Source organism: Littorina saxatilis, unplaced genomic scaffold (genome assembly GCF_037325665.1).
Source record: "Littorina saxatilis isolate snail1 unplaced genomic scaffold, US_GU_Lsax_2.0 scaffold_1145, whole genome shotgun sequence".
In the NCBI taxonomy this organism is placed as follows: Eukaryota; Metazoa; Mollusca; class Gastropoda; order Littorinimorpha; family Littorinidae; genus Littorina; species Littorina saxatilis.
In genome coordinates this window covers 2,501-25,000 of record NW_027127699.1, presented here as the reverse complement: position 1 = coordinate 25,000, position 22,500 = coordinate 2,501, and the positions used below count along the sequence as shown (strand labels likewise).

The 22,500-nt window shown below is 42.5% G+C and overlaps 1 protein-coding gene and 1 long non-coding RNA gene across 5 annotated transcripts in view; both read right to left on the bottom strand.

Moving 5' to 3' along the window:
- Positions 1–1,379: 1,379 nt before the first annotated feature.
- LOC138956084 (high-affinity choline transporter 1-like) overlaps positions 1,380–22,500 on the bottom strand; it is a gene marked incomplete at its 5' end in the record, with an annotated part of 22,581 nt that continues 1,460 nt past the window's right edge. The window contains 5 exons of the mRNA XM_070327549.1: positions 1,380–3,502; positions 12,482–12,708; positions 13,484–13,613; positions 18,387–18,533; positions 20,464–20,612. Of these exons, the coding sequence (XP_070183650.1) occupies positions 2,915–3,502; positions 12,482–12,708; positions 13,484–13,613; positions 18,387–18,533; positions 20,464–20,612 (1,241 nt within the window). The remainder of the gene's footprint in view (positions 3,503–12,481; positions 12,709–13,483; positions 13,614–18,386; positions 18,534–20,463; positions 20,613–22,500) is intronic.
- Positions 4,702–12,397, bottom strand: LOC138956083 (uncharacterized). Of its 4 annotated transcripts, none has more exons than XR_011452488.1 (6): positions 11,930–12,397; positions 11,047–11,142; positions 10,481–10,575; positions 9,826–9,888; positions 7,995–9,483; positions 4,702–6,147 (listed from the first exon to the last, which is right to left on the bottom strand). It is a non-coding gene; the product is annotated as an uncharacterized lncRNA (long non-coding RNA). The 4 variants fall into 4 exon arrangements; XR_011452489.1 differs by having other exon boundaries at positions 9,390–9,483; XR_011452487.1 differs by having other exon boundaries at positions 4,702–9,483.

Sequence of the window (22,500 nt, the reverse complement as noted above, 5' to 3'; positions counted from 1 at the left end):
AATCAAGTCTCGTGATCGTGATCGTCATTTGTTTTCGTGATCGTGATGGGCATTATTGCAAAGCATTTTATTTTCAACGTACATTTTCACAGCTGTATCACTCTATGATCCTCTATTCGTCGATTTTGACAGCGATTGCTTCCCTTTAAGAGAACTAATCACACACAAAAAGAGATCCAATCAGAAGGCAAATTGCAAAAGTCTGCCAAATTTCATCCAATGGAAGGGCTTCGTGCAAAAGTTTTGAGTGCATTCAGTCAAATTCGAATTCGAAGATCAAAAATGGCGTGCAGCGGTACTGTCATCGAACTTCTGTTATATTTTGTGGATTCAAGCCAGACCAAAGCAGGCGGCGAGAATGCCTTCCTTGGTGGAAAGGTTCAGGTCAGTCTTTCCGAAGACGACATATCAAGGTATGTTGATCTATGTTGCTCTATGACTGTTCTGAATGTAGGCAAAGATCTTGAAATTTGTTCAAGATCTTTGAGTTTGAGTGAGATCATTGACATTGTCGACATTGCCACGTCCGGCTGTCACTCACTCAGTGTGACCTCGACTGACTGGCTCGAGATCGAGTCTGCGTGTTGCCACAACCGAAACTAGAAATGCGTATTTCATCCCAGCAACGTGGACACGCTTGGCATAGATTCTAATTGTCGCTTCTTTGCATAAAGCTTGGATTTATTTTAGCGCCTGTAAACTTTAATATCAACAATGGGTTAAATTCAGAAACAATGGCGGGGAGACGTGCCAGTTTGGGTCACTTGATCCTCATGTCAAAGACGATCAAAGTCATGTTCGTTGGGGATTTTGTCAGGCATGCTACTTTTCCGGTAATTGCCGGAAATCCGATAAAGCCGTTTTCAAAATCCGGTAAAGTCAAATTTATTCCGGTGAAGTTGAAAAATTTCCGCAAAAACGATCCGTGTGAATATCGCGCAACGCGACCGGGCGCCGGTCTCAATGAAGCCAGCGCACAGTAGTGTTGTTTTCACCAGTTTGGAGGTGTGTTGAATGGTGGTGGGGGGAGGCTAAAATGGGATTTTTAACAAGATCACAACACTATTACAGCCCTGAAAATGATGCCCAGAATGCACCAGATTGCACAGATTTTAACCGTTTTTTGAGAAAAAAAATACGGGGGGTGGCATGCCCCCGGACCCCCCTAGTTGGCTCGCCTGCTTCGCAGGCTCAGGCTTGTGGCTTCGCCACTGGCACTGCGCGCTTCTTTCAGGTAAAACCATTTTTGGCCTGTAGCATTCCTGTTTGTTTTTCAAGGCCATGAAACCAGGCGATGGTGTACCTCAAACTGTATGGCAAAGTTGAAAATAAAGAACCCATCACACATACATGTACTTTAATTTCAATCCACCCAATAGTTTTTGAGAAAAGGGGTTTGCAAGATTTATCTCTGGAAATGTGAAATTGTGCAAGTATATATTCATGTGTGTGAGTGAGGGTGTGGGAGTTGAATGTGTATGAGTGGAGAGAGAGAGAGAGAGAGAGAGAGAGAGAGAGAGAGAGAGAGAGAGAGAGAGAAAGAGAGAGAGAAACATTGAAAACAACATTCTTGTTACTGATTACAAATCATGATATGTATTTCTATGTGTCACTGTGTGTATGAAAGAGAATTCAAATAATAATAATAAAAAAGTGCAACAGTTCTCACTTTGTGTTGAATAAACAATAGATCCAGAGGAGCGAATTACTGTGTGGTTGTGTTTACTTTGACACGTGCTTTCTGTACATGCAACTTTTACCGTGACCGTGATTTGCCACTGGTGTTCGTGATCGTGAAAACAAAAATCAAGGCAACTGTGATCGTGAAAGCTAAAATTTCCCTTCCCGTGATCGTGATGATACCCCCCCTTTGGGGCCCTCTGTGATCGGGAAGCTAAAATTTCTCTTCCCGTGATCGTGATGATACCCCCCCTTTGGGGCCCTCTATATCATGTAAATGACGGGCAATGGTAGATCTTAACACATCCCCTTGTCTTCCCAAAACATCGCCAATCTAAGCTTCAGCTGTCAAGATTTCACTTTTACCGCACTAGCTGTATTTGGATCATTCCGAATCCCCTCCAACAGAACGTGTCAAACTCGCCCCTTCCACAAGCGAACTGTCTTGGGGCGGTATTCAAAAGTACTGGGAAATGTGAATTGGTGATAGCGGCTATCACCGTTTTAGCTAAAGGGCTCTAAATTCCGACTACCACAACTACGGCGATATTACCGTTCTGTACAAATCCCGATCAGGGGAGCGTGCGAGAAAAGCCCTGTCGCCAGCACTGTCTACATGTATTACCAAACCGACCTGTACTCCCACAGCCACAGTGACATTACAGTTCTCTACAAATCCTGTTCTGGGGAGCGTTCTATGAAAGTTCTGTGTCAATCCCGTTCAGGGGAGCGCGCGAGAAAAACCCTGTCTCCAGCACTGCCTACATGTATTACCACACCGTCCTGTACTCCAACAGCAACAGCGACATTACAGTTCTGTACAAATCCCGATCGGAAGAGCGTGTGAGACAAATTCTGTTGCCAGTACTGTCTATCCCCAAACCGCCCTGTACTGCCACAGCTACACCAATATTAAAGTTCGGTATCAATCCCGTTCTGGGGAGCGTGCGAGAAAAACCCTGTCGCCAGCACTGTCTGTTATATCCCCAAACTGTCTTGTACTTCCACAGCTACAGCGATATAACAGTTCTCTACAAATCCCGTTCTGGGGAGCGTAACAACCCTGTCGCCATCACTGTCCATTACGAAATCGCCCTGTACTGCCACGGCTACGGCGATATTACAGTTCTGTACAAATCCCGTTCAAGGGAGCGTTCTAGAACAACCCTGTTGCCATCACAGTCCATTACGAAATCGCCCTTTACTGCCACGGCTACAGCGACATTACCGTTCTTCACAAATCCCCTGGTGGAGAGCGTGCGAGGCGCACCCTGTCACCAACCCCGTCAGCAACCGCACCGTCCTCGGTCCACCCATCTTTGGCCGGCGCCTCCGTCGGCTTACCCGTCATGGGTTCCATCTCTTTTGGCTCCCGGAAGTCAATGGTGCGCTGACGTAAGCAGTGCATGATGTCAAAGCGGGCCGGCAGCCAGCCGCGGGTAAAGACGAGCTGAGTGAGGAGGGAGACGACGATGATGACGACGACGCTGCACAGCATGATGAAAGTCCTGAAGGGAAAGAACTGGCCGTACACGGGGTCGTACAGGGGAAACTCGATCGCCGCTGGCAGTTTCAGCAGAGGCTCGCCGGCCAAGATGCGAAGCAGGAAGCTCAGAAAGAAGCCCGACAGACAACCGTAAGAGTTTGAGCGACGGAACCAGAGGACGAGGGTCAGCTGCGGGAAGAGCACGACGTACATGAGGTCCGAGCACAGGACGAACAGGCCGTAGATGGACTCGGCTGTCACTGCGATGACCGTGGCCAGGCAGCCGCACACCACGATGGACACCCTCAGCACCCACACCAGCTCCGTGCCTGAAGCCTGCAAGGGTAGAGAGACAGAACTGTGTGACTTGAGCATTATCCACACTTTGCTAGTTGTCCTCTGTATCCACACCAGCTCCGTGCCTGAAGCCTGCAAGGGTAGAGAGACAGAGCTGTGTTACTTGAACATTATCCACACTTTGCTAGTTGTCCTCTGTATCCACACCAGCTCCGTGCCTGAAGCCTGCAAGGGTAGAGAGACAGAGCTGTGTTACTTGAACATTATCCACACTTTGCTAGTTGTCCTCTGTATCCACACCAGCTCCGAGTCTGAAGCCTGCAAGAATAGAGAGACAGAACTGTGTTACTTGAATATTATCCACACTTTGATGACCCCCTCTGCATCCACACCAGTTCTGTGTCTGCAGCCTGCAACGGTAGAGAGAGAGAGATGGACCTGTTTTACTTGAGCAGTATCCACACTTTGCTAGGTGTCCTCAGCATTTACACCAGCTCCGTGCCTGAAGCCTCTAAGGATAGAGAGACAGAACTGTGTTATTTGAAATCCACCCACACATTGACGACCCCTCCTTGTGTCTTATGGGGTCAAAACTAAATCTCACGTTGACTCTTGTGACAATGCTAGCAAGTGTCGTCCTAGACTGGAATTCCAAACGATATCATTCGGTTTTCAACTTGTGTCTTGATGATGTCAAAACGAAGTCTTAACAAAATACCCGTGTGACTTGGAATAATAGGCCGTGAAAAGTAGGATATGCGCCGAAATGGCTGCGATCTGCAGGCCGATGTGAATGCGTGATGTATTGTGTAAAAAAAATTCCATCTCACACGGCATAAATAAATCCCTGCGCCTTGAATATGTGCACGATTTTAATTGCATAAAAAAAATATAAAAAAATAAAAAATAAAAAATAAAAAAATCCCTGCGCTTAAGGCTGTTCTTAACCAGACGAACCATTGGTTCGCCGAACTAAGGTTCGCGAACCATGGTTTGTGTCTTAACTGGGTGAACTTGTTCGGCAAACTCAAGGACTAGTTCGTCCAGTTAAGACACGAAACCTGGATCGCCGACAAACGAGGGGAGCTCACTCCGAGTCGACAATAAAAGCAAGTAAGTTATTCCCCTTCCAAAAATGGCTGCCTCCAAGACGAAATCACCGATTGAGTGGTAACTCCGTGCTGGTTGTCGATTTGGGTCTCTCCTTCTGACTTGATCATGGTGCACGAAGCCTGGTAATCTTGAACTTTAGTGTGTTAAATTCATAGCTCAGAATCGAGTGGCATACTTTACTTATTTTAGATCCAAGTACCTGTAATCAAGCCCAAGATTGCAAGAACATTTATCATGAAATTAATTGACGGATTAAGCTCCAAACCTAAGCATAATTAATTAATTTGGTTGTTTGATCGGCGAAAATGGCGTAGGTTGTCAACCAAGGGACTTCAATTACACGACAAAGTTGCCTCCCCTGTCCGCTGACACGGATAATTCCTTCTTTGACGCATGTAAACAAAATGCATTCGTACCAGAGTACGCTATGATTCGTACAGTTCATCGGAGTTCATTCCGTGACTTTAAAGGGATCTAAAAGACTTGTTATGATTACAAGTGCAGGTTCTCCAAATTTGGAGGCTTGAATGCCTCTGAATTATGAGCTATGAATTTAACACATTAAAGTTCAAGATTACCCGAAGCCTTCCATGTCATTTACCCTCCTGGGTTAAAGGTTATAAATTGATTCGAGAAAATAACATGACTGGTATGGACTGATCATTGTGTCTACCGTGGAGCCATCGGGGTTCTATGGGAAATGCTACACACAAAAACTTGCCTGTGAAAAGGGAAAGACGGTGACCAAAAATAAATGATGATAGCGATATTTCTAATTGTGGATCAGCAGAGTCGAGAAGCATACATGATGTTTACCAAAGTGTGTGTGCGTGTCTGTCTGTCCACGTGTGTGTTTGAGCTCTTTTCGGTACAGAATATGAGTTTGGGGATTGAGTGAAGAGGGAGACCTAAAAAAAAAACTACTCGGTATTTTGGTTCTTTTTATCACAATTCAGTCTGTTTTAATTTTCAAGTTATATCAGAAATTTTCTATTTGCACTGATACACTGGAATCCCTTGTGGATGTATTGCTTTAAGGGTCTACAAATAGTACTACTGAACCAAAATCATCCTGTTTCTTTACGTTTTGAGCAATTCAATTGTCTTGTTTTTTTTGTTTTTTAAAAATTTGATTCCTCTTCATTCTTCTCAAAAAAAAGCTTTCATTGCGATAAACAAAACATTACTGGATAGACATTTTCTTGGAGAACGTCTGTATTAGCAAGCATTTAAAGTAGGAGGACGATATGGAACGTACGATAAAAGGATGTGCTTTAGCTTTCTGTCTCATCATTTATAAATGTTGCCCTTCAATCACACACACACACACACACTTTTGATCCAGCTCCAACCATATTTCATAAGGCTTTATTCAGGGTTGTCTCTTGTTCTTAAACATCCGATTTCTAAGCACACGTCTGTGCTGAGAATATGAACATGAACCGATATGAACATCAATGTCAGCCGCCTTTTTATTATGAAATAATGTTCATTTGTGTTCCAAACACTTCCGAAGAATACTTGTTGGTGTGTCTTCAGTCGCCCTGACATCATCACAACTCGACCCTGTCCTGCAAAAATACAAATATATACAGGGTGACACCCAAACATTCAACCCAAACAAATGCTTATTTCTTTAACATCTGTTGACCGAATTAGTTATCTTTCTTTTTTTCTTTCTTTTTTTTGTGGTCCCTGTCCTGTCCTGTCTTGTCTTGTCATGCCTTGTCTTGTCATCCCTCTATTGGCCTACTGGCAACCTTTTCCTAACTTGTCTTGTCTTGCCATGTCTTGTCTTGTCTTGTATTGTATATACATTTAGCATACATTTGGGTAAAGGTTTGCGAACAGGTAAGGGGTGTAAGAGAGAGAGAGAGACAGAGACAGAGACAGAGACAGAGAGAGAGATGGTGGTGGTCTATGTTACATTACACAGGTCAACACAGTTGCAAGTTCATAGGTTAAAGGCTGCCCTTTTCGTAGCGTTCATTAATTAATTCCTATTGTTTACATGTGCCAATAATGTTATAAAACTGTACCTAAGGGGATATAATAACGATTGGCTGTAGCTTTCAAAAACAGAAAAAATTATTTCAGTATTGCAAAGTGGTGTTGATAGTGTCGAATGTAAACAGAACAGTCTCAAAGTGAAAGTGGATGTTTTCCGGAAATTGCGAAGTTAACAAGAATACAGAAAAGCGCGCTTTCCTGCTTAGCACAATCCGCTACCGCGCTAATCTGGCGTGTCAATATCACTACGTTTTGCACGTGGAAGGTGAGCGATTTCCTTCACGCGGGGATTGACGAAGCTGTACTGTCTGTGTTGACGGTCTAAAAATAGCCCAAGCCCTGGAGAACTGTTTCTAAAGATAGCAATAAACTTTATTAAGAATTGATTATTTCTTGTAATTGGTAAGGACTTCAAACCTAAAACTTTGCAGGAAGCTTAATTTATACATCCCCGCAACGATGGGAAAAGCCCTGGAAGTAAGTAAACTAATTAAATAGGACTTTGTCAGCCTTTAAATGAGGGGTTATTGTGTATAGTGAGGAAATAATTTTCTGATGTATTTTTAATTCATTATTGGTGTTTTATGCAAAACGTACGGTCAATATTGAAAGTTTAAAAAAGGTACTGCCCTCACATTAATACGAAGGCGGGATCACAGCTGGATAAGACAAGGTACGGCAATTTCGACCCGGAGGTCTCTTTCAGGGCGCACAGAGGATGAGACAACACAGGAGAAAAAAACCAAAACCCACAGATAATAGCACACGGAAGGAACGATTACAGCAGTTATAAGTAAATTACTTTGTGGGTCAGGGTTTTTTAGGAGTACAGGGGAAACCCCTTTTAAGACCTTAAAAAATGTGAGAAAATCAAGTCTTAAAATGGAAGGGGTCTAAAAATGGGGGTAATTTACAGGTTATGAACAGAACATCTTCTTCTTCTTCAGCGTTCCAGAAATTCTGGTGACGTGTGAGCTCGTTTGCCCATTTGGGTTCCCCACACTATACTCTGAGAGCATAGTCAGCTTCACTCCGCTTTCGTTGAGTAGGCATGCTGGGTATTTTCGTGTTTCCATAACCCACCGAACTCCGACATGGTTTACAGGATCTTTTCCGTGCGCACTTGGTCTTGTGCTTGCGTGTACACACGAAGGGGATTAAGTCACTAAGCAGGTCTGCACATAAGTTGACCTGGGAGATCGGAAAAATCTCCACTCTTAACCCACCAGGCGGCAGCGACCGGGATTCGAACTCACGACCTCCCGATTAGGAGGCTGACGTCTTACCACTGCGCGCCACTTCACCCGTCACAGAACATCTAAAGAAGCAAGATCTTAAAAAGGAGGAAGTCTGAAATGAATGGGTCTGAAAGGGGGGTTCCACTGTGGAAAAGTACCTGTCAGTTTACCTGTATGTATTAGGACCGGGTGGCCGAGTGGTAACGCACTTGCGCTCGGAAGCGAGAGGTTGCGAGTTCGACCCTGGGTCAGGGCGTTAGCAATTTTCTCCCCCCTTTCCTAACCTAGGTGGTGGGTTCAAGTGCTAGTCTTTCGGATGAGACGAAAAACCGAGGTCCCTTCCGTGTACACTACATTGGGGTGTGCACGTTAAAGATCCCACGATTGACAAAAGGGTCTTTCCTGGCAAAATTGTATAGGCATAGATAAAAATGTCCACCAAAATACCCGTGTGACTTGGAATAATAGGCCGTGAAAAGTAGGATATGCGCCGAAATGGCTGCGATCTGCTGGCCGATGTGAATGCGTGATGTATTGTGTACAAAAATTCCATCTCACACGGCATAAATAAATCCCTGCGCCTTGAATATGTGCGCGATATAAATTGCATAAAAATAAAAAAAAATAAAAAAATAAAAATCCCTGCGCTTAGAAATGTACCCACGCGCAATATAAGCCTCATATTGATTGATTGAATAAGACCACCCCTGACATGCGGCACATACCAACTATCTACAAGTGCTTTGTGTGAACAGTAAAAAAAATTGTTTTCCTTTTTGCGAATTCATTTCATTAAACACAACAACAACAAAATTCATCAAATTCCAGCTGAGCAGAACGGCTTTCACAATTATCACTGGGCCTTTAAAGGCATGTTCCTCACCATATTACCCAGCATATCAGACACCACATGTTTGACTACTGTTTTTACATGGGAACAACAAGACTATACAGGATGGTAAAAAAACCTCCCTATTTTCTTTTTAATCACATTTTTGACTGCGAAAAAAAAAGAGATCAAAAAGGAAATATGGCGCTTTTTTTTAGACACCCCTTTTTACGTCCAGCTTCTTTTGGTGGAGATTCAAGTTACAGACACATGTGAAATTCATTAAGCAAAAAGGTTCCCACTATGCACTGCCACAGAACACAACCAGGTTATTAATGTGCGGTACAGTGTATAATTATGTTTAAGTAAAAGGATGCCCTTCTTTTGTTTAATTGGAGCATCTATGATGTCTGACATTTTGGTTCTAACGGTAAGGAACGTATGTTTAGGCTCTAATAAGGACAGTTTGTCTTGTCAAAAGCCTCATGCATATTCCTTCCTCCCCATGCAAGACTTTCTTTTATTTGAATATATATCTGCCTTTATAGTACAAAAATCAAATAAAAAGGTCGCACTCTGCGCATAGCGACAAAAATCGCAATTTTACCAAGAAAACCTCACACTCTTTATGTGGAGAAAGACCCTGACTGTTGCAGTATGTTATGCATTTGAAAACATCTGAAATTGTGTACTTGAATTCTACAGTTTGATCAGTTCTGTGTGTTTAAAAAGTTACCTTGATCATTCTGACATGCTCTTGCTCAAATCACATCCCAGACAATATTGTAGACTCCATTGATAGACGCTGTGGTGCATGGGAGAACTGCATTCTGAGGAAACGAAAAAAATATACACTGAGGAAGAACAGTCACAACAACATTTGCAGCAGCAACAGGCTATATAATTTTATTCAAAGAACACTTAAATAAGGTAAAATGAAAATCAGTGTTGTGTCAGTAAATTTGATTTGGGGGAGATGGAAGGATTGGGGTGGGGGTTTAGAGGCGGGGATAAAAGGATAGCTGGGAACCGGGGAAGGTGGGGTGGCTAACACAGTTTGATCATGTAATGACTGGTACAATGTTTAATATATATCTAAAAAGGCAGCAACTCTGTAATGCATTATGTGAACCAACTTCTCCATAAACTAAATAAAGATCAGTAAAAGTTACCTCTTTCATTCTGGAATCTTTTTGGTCCCATCACAGCTCAGACGCAGACTCAATGGACAGATACTGTAATGATGAAAATAACACCAGCAATTTAAGGGAGAACAAGAATTATGCAGAGAGGAAAAACAGTAATGAGTAAGAAGAACAGCAGCAGCAGCAGCAGACTCAATACATAACACTCTCACTGAATGACTGATTCAGTAACTAAATCCCAGTGAAGTGCAAGTGATCAAAATTACTTATGTAAAAACAGAGAAATAGAGAGAGAGAGAGAGACAGAGAGAGACAGAGAGAGACAGACAGACAGACAGACAGACAGACAGACAGGCAGAGACAATGCGAATGTGTGTGTGTGTGTGTGTGTGTACATGGGAAATGCAGTGCCATTGAAAACAAACACTTGCTTCATTTAAATATCAACAGTTATACAACATAAGAGGCACTAGAAAAGTTGTACATGAAAATAAATGTTGCTCTTGCTGATGGAAAAAGAGCAGGGGGAGAGGGTCGATGTTGCTTGCACTTGCAGATAATTATGCACTAACATCCAGCTGTTTTTCTGGGTGTACTGTAACCCTGTAATGTTTAAGCAGAAATGTTTGTGGATCACGTTATGCTTCTGCTTTTAGATCAGTTTGAGTATTTGCAATATTACCTGGATCATTGCGGCATCCTCTTGATCACATCACATTTGAGACTTTGACCTATATAGACTCCATGGGCAGACGCTGAAGTTATTACAAGGGCATTCTGAAAAATGACAATACAAATGCAGAGATGTAGAACTTTACATTACACTTACAGAAGCAACAACCAGAGAGCTGATTTATACAGGTAGAGAGAGAGAGAAAGAGAAGAAGAAGTAAAAGAAAAAAGAGAGCATAGAAAGAGAGAGGGGGTGGGGGATGGGGCAAAGGGAGTGTGTAATGTGACGTGAGGAAGGGGAAGAGCAATGGAAAATGAAACTCAGTACTTTTAATTTATATTAACAGTTATGGAACTATTTGAGCACTCCCCATAACCACAAACAAGGTACAGACGGCAACATATGTTGCACGGAAGGGTGGGGGTAGTTGGACTGGAGAGTGTTGTTATGGGTTTAGGGTGGAGCTGGGGCGGAGTGTGTATGTAACTTGATAATAATAAGCATGATCAGTTAGTGCTAACAACTATCTTGATCTTCACAGACATAAATTGCACAATGATTTCACCACCATGTACCTTTATTTTTGCCCTTGAGTTAGGTGGAAGACAATGTTGAGTGGTGAACGCAAGTTGTATTGATCACTGGGTCATCCTGCGGTCCGGGCCATTGATCTGCACATTGCACCAGCACAAACAAACACAATGTTATGATCTCAATCAGCCTGCATGGTCAATCATGAATCTAAGAACACAAACACTGTCCAGATCTAATTGAAAACGAGATCATCATTACTTGGGAAATTCAATGAAAATCTAGCAGTCAACGAAGCAGATAGATCTGTCCTTGCGATTGTTGTTGCAAGCAGATAAATGTGTGAACTTCCTTATCTCAACGTTGGGCCTAAAAAAAAAATAGGTGTGGTTACGGTAACCCGACCTACCCTATTTTTGGGGGCCGACCCTATAACTTTTTATTACATTTGTCAAAAAAATACACAAAAAAACAAGTAAACGAGTGCAGAAAACGCAATGAAAGCGAAAGCGCCCGAGTCGCACACTTATTTCCCTGTCAAGTAGGTTTAATTTGTACACATTAGAAAAAAAAGTAAAAACAAAAAAAAAAGTGATTGCCTACCTTCCTACCCTATTTTTTTTGGCTATGTTACCGTAACCACACCTATTTTTTTTTTTGGCCTTATTATTCAACATATTGATATTTTGCCTGATGGATGTTGTGCCGATGAGATAAACAAACAATCAAAATCAAAGTCATAAACTTTTGAAGAAAAAAATTAAACAAATTGAGCAGAAAGAATCTAGCTTACTGCTGTGCTGATTTCGACAAAATCAATGCGTTTACATGCCGAAGTCATTCCTGTTTTTATTCATATCATACTAGATGATCCTAATGCACAACAATACGAAAACGAGCTCAGCGAAATGAGTAACACTGCCTCACCTGCACTAACACAATGCTGCAGAAGCGAAGGTCGTCTACGACTGGAAATTTCGAAGTCGAACAGCGGCGTTTTTTCACTCTCAGCGGTTGTCTTGCTCGGAAAAGTGAAAAGCTTAACTTGAAATCGAACGGAAGTCACCATTCTACCTTTTCGTTCAAGCGTTGTTTTTATAAAATCTCAGAAAATGTAATTTTGACTTGGGTGATTTCGTCCGCCATTGAGATTCAGTTTTTCAATAATTTGTCTTCCTCCTTGGCAGAAGAGTCAAAGGTTCGGCCCGATCTTCAAGGTTCCCAAGACATGACTTGCAAACCCCGAACCTAGTTCGCCGAACCTCCCAAACCTAGTTCGAAAACTCAGGTTCGTCTGGTTAAGAACCAAGACAAGTTCGCCGAACCAGTCTTGAGGTTCGCCGAACCCCACGAACCTAGTTCGCGAACCAAAGGTTCGTCTGGTTAAGAACAGCCTTTAGAACTGTACCCACGGAATACGCGCGATATAAGCCTCATATTGATTGATTGATGATGCACTACATGATTTCCGGCTCTTACCTTGGGTCTGATGATGTCGCAGTAGATGTTCTTGGAGAAGACGGAAGCAGATGACAGGATGACAGAGTCTGCAGACGACATGACAGCAGCGGCCACAGTCCCGATGGCAATGATGGACACGGGCATGGGCACCAGGTACTGCATCACTAGGGGCATGGTGGCGCTGCGCTCTGAGGCAGGCAGCTGACTTTGCCCGTTGGGTGTTGGGTGGTCTGTCTTGTTCCAGTCTGCAATAGAGAGGATGAAATTTAAGCCCGGGACAAACCTTTCCTCGTGTCAGTGAAGTCAAGTCAAATGGAGAAGTCGAAACACAAGTCAACACATTTACTTGTTACCTTTAGCTGGTTACGTGCAACCTCAACCTCGCCACAACAACACCCACCCCACCCCTCATCCTCCACTCAAGCCACTCTCCACCGGTCAAGCCTCGTTGCTGTGCTTTAGGCAGTTTGCTTCGAGACTGAAACTGAATTAAAGTACATGTCCAAACGGTACTGAAGCCAGTAAAGTCCTTTTTAAAAGAGAGATGTAAGCAATGAAGAAATACTTGCGCATTTTGATTGTCTACTTTCAGTACATTACAAGCATTTCAAAATACATCACTCGTGTAATATGGACACCAGAGGATGTGACATGGATTGAATTACTAAGATTTTTCTTTTTAAAGACAAACATGTATGCTATGGTTTTGTTGAATGTCTGTAGTATTATTTAACTAGAGTATTAATGACAACAGTAAAGAGAATACATTCGAGTTACCATTTAAACTACATTATAATCATTTAAAGGATTCAGAGCTGTGAACCGTTTTCTGACAGGATAAAGAATGCATGTCACAAATTGGTACACAGCTCTGGAGAATATAACCCAAGAAGAAGAAGAAGAAAACAACAACAACAACAACAACAACAACAACGACAACAACAACAGGATTAAGAACAAAATCAACAAGAAACAAGACAAGAGCGAAGAGAAGCAGCAGAAATACCACAACGTTCAGACCTGCAGAGGATGCGATGACGCCCACCATCATTGGCGGGATGGACAGGACGAAGGACGCCACAGCACACATGACGGACGCGGTACGCGCGGTCCTCCAGTCTTTGCAGGCCAGCACTCGCTGGTAGTACACCTGCGGGGCGGTCAGTAAATGGTCAAAGGTGCCGTGCTTCCCCGCGAACGCGGCTATGTTTATCACAGTGGAACCCCCCTTTTAAGACCCCCCAATTTAAGACGTCCACCCTTGAAAGACTTTGCTTTCGGAGACTTTTTGTTCATAACCTCTGTACAAATGTACCGCCATTTTAAAACTCCCTCCTTTTTCAGACCTTGTTTTCTAAGACTTTTTGTTCAAAACCTCTGTACAAAATGTACCTCCATTTTAAGACTCCGTCCTTTTTACATTTAGTCAAGTTTTGACTAAATGTTTTAACATAGAGGGGGAATCGAGACGAGGGTCGTGGTGTATGTATGTGTGTGTGTGTGTGTGTCTGTCTGTGCGTGTGTGTGTGTAGAGCGATTCAGACTAAACTACTGGACTGATCTTTATGAAATTTGACATGAGAGTTCCTGGGAATGATATCCCCGGAAATTTTTTCATTTTTTCGATAAATGTCTTTGATGACGTCATATCCGGCTTTTTGTAAAAGTTGAGGCGGCACTGTCACACCCTCATTTTTCAATCAAATTGATTGAAATTTTGGCCAAGCAATCTTCGACAAAGGCCGGACTTTGGTATTGCATTTCAGCTTGGTGGCTTAAAAATTAATTAATGACTTTGGTCATTAAAAATCTGAAAAATGTAAAAAAAATATTTTTTTTATAAAACGATCCAAATTTACGTTCATCTTATTCTTCATCATTTCCTGATTCCAAAAACATATAAATATGTTATATCTGGATTAAAAACAAGCTCTGAAAATTAAAAATATAAAAATTATGATCAAAATTAAATTTTCGAAATCAATTTAAAAACACTTTCATCTTATTCCTTGTCGGTTCCTGATTCCAAAAACATATAGATATGATATGTTTGGATTAAAAACACGCTCAGACAGTTAAAACTAAGAGAGGTACAGAAAAGCGTGCTATCCTTCTCAGCGCAACTACAGTACCATAGTATAGTTTTTTTGTATAGTTGCTTCAGCTTTGATTGAGCTATAGGGTTCTGTATGAAATTTGCATTTAGTCTTTCTTTTTCTTGCTGAGTGTATGTACAGTCCAGAGAGGAGACGGACATGGTGTGAGCTTGTCCAGGGGGGTATATGAACATCTCAGTGGCAGGGGATGGAAGCACTTGTTAATGAGTGGGAGTGTGTATGCGCGTGGTGTGCACGAGGATGTATGCACGTGAGTGATATTTGTAAATGTGTATTATTATAATATCATCTTTGTATTTATATTATTGAAATTGTTATATCTCGATGTACAGCGCTAAGAGCATAGTTAAATTTGTGAAGCGGCGCTATATAAGCTATCTTTATTATTATTATTACCACCCCGCTCTTCTTGTCAATTTCACTGCCTTTGCCACGAGCGGTGGACTGACGACGGTCTTGCTGAAAAATTGCAGTGCGTTCAGTTTCATTCTGTGAGTTCGACAGCTTGACTAAATGTTGTATTTTCGCCTTACGCGACTTGTTTAGACTTGATTTTCTCAGACTTTTTTGTTGAGGTCTTAAAAATAGGGGGTTTCTACTGTGTCACAGATCTGTCCCGGCTTTCAACAAGAGCATCCTCCTAGTTGGACGCTACCGGCACGGTTGGTCTAGTGGTAAGGCGTCCGCCCCGTGATCGGGAGGTCGTGGGTTCGAACCCCGGCCGGGTCATACCTAAGACTTTAAAATTGGCAATCTAGTGGCTGCTCCGCCTGGCGTCTGGCATTATGGGGTTAGTGCTAGGACTGGTTGGTCCGGTGTCAGAATAATGTGACTGGGTGAGACATGAAGCCTGTGCTGCGACTTCTGTCTTGTGTGTGGCGCACGTTAAATGTCAAAGCAGCACCGCCCTGATATGGCCCTTCGTGGTCGGCTGGGCGTTAAACAAACAAACAAACAAAAAAGTTGGACGCTACCAAGAATCAATTGTGTGGCTGTGTTCTGTGCAGAGTGGGAATTTGTGTTGAGTAGGGGAAGGGCGCCTAATATAGACCAGCTCCTAATATGGACCACCTCCGGTTCTGACAAACTAACGGTTACTAGAGCGCTCAATTGTATTCAGTACGCCACATTTACACGTATAAACGTGTGTTTCAGTGTTTCAACTGAAGGGTGCTCTTATCTCGTGTAAGTGTGTGGACACATCTGTCGTGGTGAACATGAATGCTTTCGCGATGTACCTGTACATCTTCATGTCCACGGGTCTTTATGACCCAAAATGCTTTAAAAAAAAATGTATCTTCAATGTATCTAAAGAAAAAAAAGCGTGCGATGATTCACTCCTGAATAATATCCTGCACTGGGCACAACTAACCGAGAGAAATGCCTTTCTCGTGTAAGTGTGTGGACACATCTGTGAGGGCCCCAAAGGGTTTAAAATCGTGATCGTGATTGGCGTTTTTTGACCTTTCTGTGACCGTGATTGCCGAAATTTCCATTTCTGTGATCGTGATGGGACTTTGCCCGTGATCCGTGATGACAAAAAAATCAAGTCTCGTGATCCTGATCGTCATTTGTTTTCGTGATCGTGATGGGCATTATTGCAAAGCATTTTATTTTCAACGTACATTTTTCACAGCTGTATCATTCTATGATCCTCTATTCGTCAAGGAGCCAATCCCGATTGAAGGGGAAGCAACAACACATTCAGAAATATGATTTTGACAGCGATTGCTTCCCTTTAAGAGAACCAATCACACACAAAAAGAGATCCAATCAGAAGGCAAATTGCAAAAGTCTGCCAAACTTCATCCAATGGAAGGGCTTCGTGCAAAAGTTTTGAGTGCATTCAGTCAAATTCGAATTCGAAGATAAAAAATGGCGTGCAGCGGTACTGTCATCGAACTTCTGTTATATTGTGTGGATTCAAGCCAGACCAAAGCAGGCGGCGAGAATGCCTTCCTTGGCGGAAAGGTCAGGCTACGGGTCGGTCTTTCCGAAGACGAAATATCAAGGTATGTTGATCTATGTTGCTCTATGACTGTTCTGAATGTAGGCAAAGATCTTGAAATTTGTTCAAGATCTTTGAGTTTGAGTGAGATCATTGACATTGTCGACATTGCCACGTCCGGCTGTCACTCGCTCAGTGTGACCTCGACTGGTTCGAGATCGAGTCTGCGTGTAGCCAAAACCGAAACTAGAAATGTGTTTTTCATCCCAGCAACGTGGACACGCTTGGCATAGATTCTAATTGTCGCTTCTTTGCATTAAGCTTGGATTTATTTTAGCGCCTGTAAACTTTAATATCAACAATGGGTTAAATTCAGAAACAATGGCGGGGCCGAGACGTGCCAGTTTGGGTCACTTGATCCTCATGTCCGACGATCAAAGTCATGTTCGTTGGGGATTTTGTCAGGCATGCTACTTTTCCGGTAATTGCCGGAAATCCGATAAAGCCGTTTCCAAAATCCGGTAAAGTCAAATTTATTCCGGTGAAGTTGAACAATTTCCGCAAAAACGACCCATGTGAATATCGCGCAACGCGACCGGGCGCCGGTCTCAATGAAGCCAGCGCACAGTAGTGTTGTTTTCACCAGTTTGGAGGTGTTTTGAATGGTGGTGGGGGGAGGCTAAAATGGGATTTTTAACAAGATCACAACACTATTACAGCCCTGAAAATGATGCCCAGAATGCACCAGATTGCACAGATTTTAACCGTTTTTTGAAAAAATGTCCGGGGGGGCATGCCCCCGAACCCCCCTAGTTGGCTCGCCTGCTTTGCAGGCTCAGGCTTGTGGCTTCGCCACTGGCACTGCGCGCTTCTTTCAGGTAAAACCATTTCTTTTCAAGGCCATGAAACCAGGCGATGGTGTACCTCAAACTGTATGGCAAAGTTGAAAATAAAGAACCCATCACCCATACATGTACTTTAATTTCAATCCACCCAATAGTTTTTGAGAAAATGGGTTTACAAGCTTTAGCTCTGGAAATGTGAAATTGACATTGTGCAAGTATATATTCATGTGTGTGAGTGAGGGTGTGGGAGTTGAATGTGTATGAGTGTAGAGAGAGAGAGAGAGAGAGAGAGAGAGAGAGAGAGAGAGAGAGAGAGAGAGAGAGAGAGAGAGAGAGAGAGAGAGAGAGAGAGAGAACAATGAAAACAACATTCTTGTTACTGATTTGATTATGTATTTCTATGTGTGTATGAAAGAGAATTAAAAAAAATAATAAAAAAGTGCAACAGTTCTCACTTTGTGTTGAATAAACAATAGATCCAGAGGAGCGAATTACTGTGTGGTTGTGTTTACTTTGACACTGACCTGCTTTCTGTACATGCAACTTTTACCGTGACCGTGATTTGCCACTGGTGTTCGTGATCGTGAAAACAAAAATCAAGGTAACTGTGATCGTGAAAGCTAAAATTTCCCTTCCCGTGATCGTGATGATACCCCCCCTTTGGGGCCCTCATCTGTCGTGGTGAACATGAATGCTTTCGCGAGAAGGAATGTACCTGTACATCTTCATGTCCACGGGTCTTTATGACCCAAAATGCTTTAAAAAAAATGTATCTTCAATGTATCTAAAGAAAGAAAAGCGTGCGATGATTCACTCCAATAATATTCTGCACTGGGCACAACTGAACGAGAGAAATGCCTTTGCTCTCTACATTGTGGTTGATAAAACTACAATTAGACTTCACTTACTCAGGTAAGTTCGTCATAATTTTTCAACAGTGTCTTAAATCTGTATTCGTCATGTTCACTTTTCCTGTGTCTTACACTGCGTGAAAGCCATGAAAATTACGAAACCTGCCAAGGGAGGCCACCCATGGTGAGAAGGAAGCAGACGTCAAGCCAGAGCCCCACGTGACCAGGCTGAATGGATCCCAGCCACGTGCCAGACACACGGCTCAGGTCCACTGCCTCGTGGTGAAGAGCAAATGGAAACATCAGGTACTGAAAGCACAAAGAACGCCTGTCAGAAATCCAAACCTGGTCAACTTTTAGGTAGGCGTACTTAATGTATTGCAACAAACCCATGTTATTATCCCCAATTTATAATTCGTAGGTGTTATTCCGGAAGTTTTAACAATTATCTTAAAAAAATAAAATAAAAAATAAAAAGGGAGGAAATAAAGCTTCGAAATGATTAGGGTTTTTATGAACGGAAAGGTTAGTTCCCATGGAACTTTGACTGGGGTGACAAGGCCATAAAGCGATAAGGACGAACGAACCTGTGACGACAATTAAATACGGGACCCACCTTCTGTCAAAAGTATGTGCTTGTGACACAAAAAGCTTGACATTTCCTTTTCTTCTTCTATTTCTTTATCTCAGTCTTCTGCTTCTTCTTCTTCGTGATTTTTACATTTAGTCAAGTTATGACTAAATGTTTTAACATAGAGGGGGGAATCGAGACGAGGGTCGTGGTGTATGTGTGTGTGTGTGTATGTGTGTGTGTGTGTGTGTGTGTGTGTGTGTATGTGTGTGTGTGTGTGTGCGTGCGTGCGTGCGTGCGTGTAGAGCGATTCAGACCAAACTACTGGACCGATCTTTATGAAATTTGACATGAGAGTTCCTGGGTATGATATCCCCATACGTTTTTTTCAGTTTTTTTGATAAATGTCTTTGATGACGTCATATCCGGCTTTTCGTGAAAGTTGAGGCGGCACTGTCACGCCCTCATTTTTTAACCAAATTGGTTGAAATTTTGGTCAAGTAATGTTCGACGAAGCCCGGACTTCGGTATTGCATTTCAGCTTGGTGGCTTAAAATTTAATTTATGACTTTGGTCATTAAAAATCTGAAAATTGTAAAAAAAAAAAAATTTTTATAAAACTATCCAAATTTACGTTCATCTTATTCTCCATCATTTGCTGATTCCAAAAACATATAAATATGTTATATTTGGATTAAAAACAAGCTCTGAAAATTAAATATATAAAAATTATTATCAAAATTAAATTTTCGAAATCAATTTAAAAACATCTTATTCCCTGTCGGTTCCTGATTCCAAAAACATATAGATACGATATGTTTGGATTGAAAACACGCTCAGAAAGTTAAAACGAAGAGAGGTACAGAAAAGCGTGCTATCCTTCTCAGCGCAACTACTACCCCGCTCTTCTTGTCAATTTCACTGCCTTTGCCATGAGCGGTGGACTGACGATGCTACGAGTATACGGTCTTGCTGCGTTGCATTGCGTTCAGTTTCATTCTGTGAGTTCGACAGCTACTTGACTAAATGTTGTATTTTCGCCTTACGCGACTTGTTTTTCTTGAGGTGGTAGGGTGGGGGGAGAGGGGGGAGATTTCAGATCGGATTTATTCAATCAATGTCTTACAGCAAAATAATGTCATTTCCAAAGCACACACAAATCGTGGATGGCCTCAGCATAAAATCTAAAGTCATGAATGTTTCTAAGCCCAATGAGGATGAAGAAGAACAGAATGATGTCGGTGTAGGCCACGGAGTAGAGGCCACCCAGGAATGTGTAACAGTGTTGTTGTTGTTTTTTTCTTCGTTTTTTAGAATAACATTTCGTTATGGGTATGGATGTGTCTGCATAGTTTGTATCGCATGATGTTGTTGTTGTTTTTTTGGTTTTTGGTTTTTATAAAGCGGAATATTCAGTAACAGCTCTATTTTGAGATGTTTGGATGTACATTATTTTAGGTATAATTATCATTGGTTCAAAATGTAATTGAAAAATTAACGTTACGACAGGTAGAATTCGGAAAGAGTGAGCAAAAGAACATTGCGAGTGGATGGATGAATGTTACTTGATTGAACGCCCACAATGATGTGCTTGGCAACAACAAAAAACGATGACATTAACCTATCGAGTCACCAGCCTAAGGCTAGCAGTGTTTCCTGTCGACTCACCAGCCCGATGAGGATGAAGAAGAACTGAATGATGTCGGTGTATGCCACGGAGTAGAGGCCACCCAGGAATGTATAGAAGATGGCCACGGCCGCTGAGATGATGATAGCCAGCTCAGCGTTGACGTCAAGAATCACCGCCACTGTGTTGCCTGGCAACAGAACAGGACCGTGGAACCCCTTTTTAAGACCCCCGATTTAACACCCCTCTCCCCCCCCCCCCCCCCCCCCCCCGCCCCCCCCTTCCCTCTTTAAGATCCTGCTTTTTCAGACTTTCTGTTCTGTAGCATCTGTACATTACACCCTTTTTAAGACTCATCCCTTTTCAAGGTATACATTTATTTTTTCAGATTTTGGAGGGGTAAAAAGGAGGCAACCACTCTAGTAAAAGTGTGTTTTCTGATTTATTGGAAGTGAATGTTCGGATTTACACAAAACAAGAACTATGATCACTCTGAGAGAATGTTATGCTCACGAAATATAGCATTAGCTGGCCGGGTACCGTTAAAAAACCCACTATTAGCGGTTTTCCTCATAGCTCGACACAAGTTTATTATTGCATTTGTCGACACAAAAACACACATACAAAGCATGTTTATCATCCCAAACAGACCCTATTTGCGCATTTTAATGAGGTAACATATTTAGGTTCCTGTGTGAATGACAAATGGCGTCACATGGGGTTCCGAAAGAGGAAGCAAACCGCGCCCTTTGTAGATTAAATTAACCTTGCTGACTCCACGGGTCAACCGGCAACTAGCTAAACAAAATAACCTGGCTGACATAGTCCTATTTAATTAGTTTAATTACTTCCAGGGCTTTTCCCATCGTTGCGGGGATGTATAAATTAAGCTTCCTGCAAAGTTTTAGGTTTGAAGTCCTTACCAATTACGAGAAATAACTAATTCTTTATTGCATTGTTTAGCAACAGTTCTCCAGGACTTGGGCTATTTTTAGACCGTTGACGTCACTTCCTGACGTTTCGTAAACCAAAGATGGGTTTGAGACTGTTCTGTTTACATTCGACACTATCAACACCACTTTGCAATACTGAAATAATTTTTTCTGTGTTCGAAAGCTACAGCCAATCGTTATTATATCCCCTTAGGTACAGTTTTATTACATTATTGGCACATGTAAACAATATGAATTAATTAATGAACGCTACGAATATGGCAGCTTTTAAGTTATCTCGACATCTGTTAGCTGTTATGGCTGTTCTAGCTCAAGGGCGACAACCTTTTAATATATCTGCTTTACAAGCCTATATACGGATTGTGTCCCTTTTACTGTTGTCGGCCCATGACTCTTGGCCCATTTGTCCCAGCGCAGACTGGGACTTCAAATTTACTGGCATCGCTGAGGTCTTTTGCCCTCCGTTAGCGTCCGTACTCCGTCAGTCCGTCAGGTAATCTGTAGCGACCTTTCCGAACTACATCCCGTTTTCTAATCAAACTTAATGTAACCGAAGTACGGCAACAATCACCTTTGGAGGCAAAGCCATTCAAACAGAATTGAGATTTTATAGCTGATTTCTTAGCCCTTGGGTACGGTTCGGCTCCGATCGAAGAGCATACTAGGAGACAGAAGCAGCCAGACCCCATGATCATAAACAGCGGAACCATACTCTACCACACACGCACACTGACCCACGCACGCACCCACGCATGGCTCCTAACATGGACCAAATGTCAATGTTTATGTTTTTAACCGATCACTGACGTACAAGAAACGTCGAGCTACAATAAATGGCCCACGCTCTCTCCATCAAGGCCACAGAGATATATATATAGAACTAGATGAATACCCGCTTCGCCGGGTACGGCTTCGCCGGGAAGAAGTAGAGCCGAATACCCGGCTTCGCCGGGGACCCGGCTTTGCCGGGTGTACGACGGCTTCGCCGGCGCACCGTACGAAGGAAGGGAGATAAACGCGCAAAACACTGGAGAAGATAAGGAAGAGTTACTGGGAATAGATGTACAGAAAAACCAAAATCGGTTCAGCGCTGCGCGCTGAGAGCACGCACGTGTTCAAAATTTT